Source organism: Sinocyclocheilus rhinocerous, unplaced genomic scaffold (assembly GCF_001515625.1).
Source record: "Sinocyclocheilus rhinocerous isolate Xijiao unplaced genomic scaffold, SAMN03320098_v1.1 scaffold24552, whole genome shotgun sequence".
Lineage (NCBI taxonomy): Eukaryota > Metazoa > Chordata > Actinopteri > Cypriniformes > Cyprinidae > Sinocyclocheilus > Sinocyclocheilus rhinocerous.
The window spans coordinates 465-1,465 of record NW_015649780.1 but is presented as its reverse complement, the minus strand read 5'-3'; the positions used below and the strand labels follow the sequence as shown (position 1 = coordinate 1,465).

Sequence of the window (1,001 nt, the reverse complement as noted above, 5' to 3'; positions counted from 1 at the left end):
CAGTGTGAATTCTCATGTGGACTTCAAGGTGCACTTTTTGAGTAAAACTTTTTCCACACTGTTGACAGATGTAAGGTTTCTCTCCAGTGTGAATTCTCATGTGGACTTCAAGGCTTTGTTTTTGAGTGAAATGTTTTCCACACACTTGGCAGGTGAAAGAGTTTTCCCCAGTGTGAACTCTCATGTGATACCTAAGGTTTAGTTCTGTTGTGAAGCTCTTTCCACAATCTTGGCAGGTGAATGGCTTCTCTCCAGTGTGAATTCTCATGTGGACTCTAAGGTTTCCATTTTGAGAGAAACTCTTTCCACACTGTTGGCAGGTGAACGGCTTCTCTCCAGTGTGAACTCTCATGTGGAGTACAAGTTTTCGTTTTTGACTAAAACACTTTCCACACTGACAACAAGTGAATAAACTGTTTGATTTGGTCATCTGAACTCTTTTTTGTGAGGAAGTCTTTTTAGTGGATTTTTCCCTAGTCGTGAAATCATGATGATTTTTGTCTTCCATCTCATTCAGCTCTTGACTCTCCACTTTCAGCACCGTGAGGTCTAAAGCGAAAAAAGACAAATACAAATTAGCCCAAATTTGAGAGAAACAGTATTTCAGTCAGGATTTAAGCCAATTCGTAGCACAGAAACCTTCCTTACCACGTTCCTTACTATAGTTACATCTATCTTTAAGTGCTATTGGATCTATCAACAACATAGACCACAACATTCTCTTGGATAGCTTGAGAATTATGTTGGCATTTGTGCACAAGAATTAACATTAACATTTTATGACTAAACAAGGTTTAGGTCCTATCTGTCAGATTGCTATCACATGTATATGAAGAGATGTTTCAAACACAAGTATGGTGTACCACAGGGCTCTGTATTAGGTCCTCTGCTTTTTTTCATTGTTTATGCTTCCTCTGATGGACATTATCATTAGATTTTGCTGTTATGACAATGATTATTCAGTTTTATATTTTCTCACAACCTGACAAAACTTTTGCTTG

The 1,001-nt window shown here is 38.0% G+C and overlaps 1 protein-coding gene across 1 annotated transcript in view; it reads right to left on the bottom strand.

Annotated features, from left to right (window-relative positions):
- LOC107710972 (gastrula zinc finger protein XlCGF57.1-like) overlaps nucleotides 1-549 on the bottom strand; it is a gene marked incomplete at its 5' end in the record, with an annotated part of 5,002 nt that extends 4,453 nt beyond the window's left edge. The window contains one exon of the mRNA XM_016515870.1: nucleotides 190-549. Within this exon, the coding sequence (XP_016371356.1) occupies nucleotides 190-549 (360 nt within the window). The remainder of the gene's footprint in view (nucleotides 1-189) is intronic.
- Nucleotides 550-1,001: the final 452 nt, after the last annotated feature.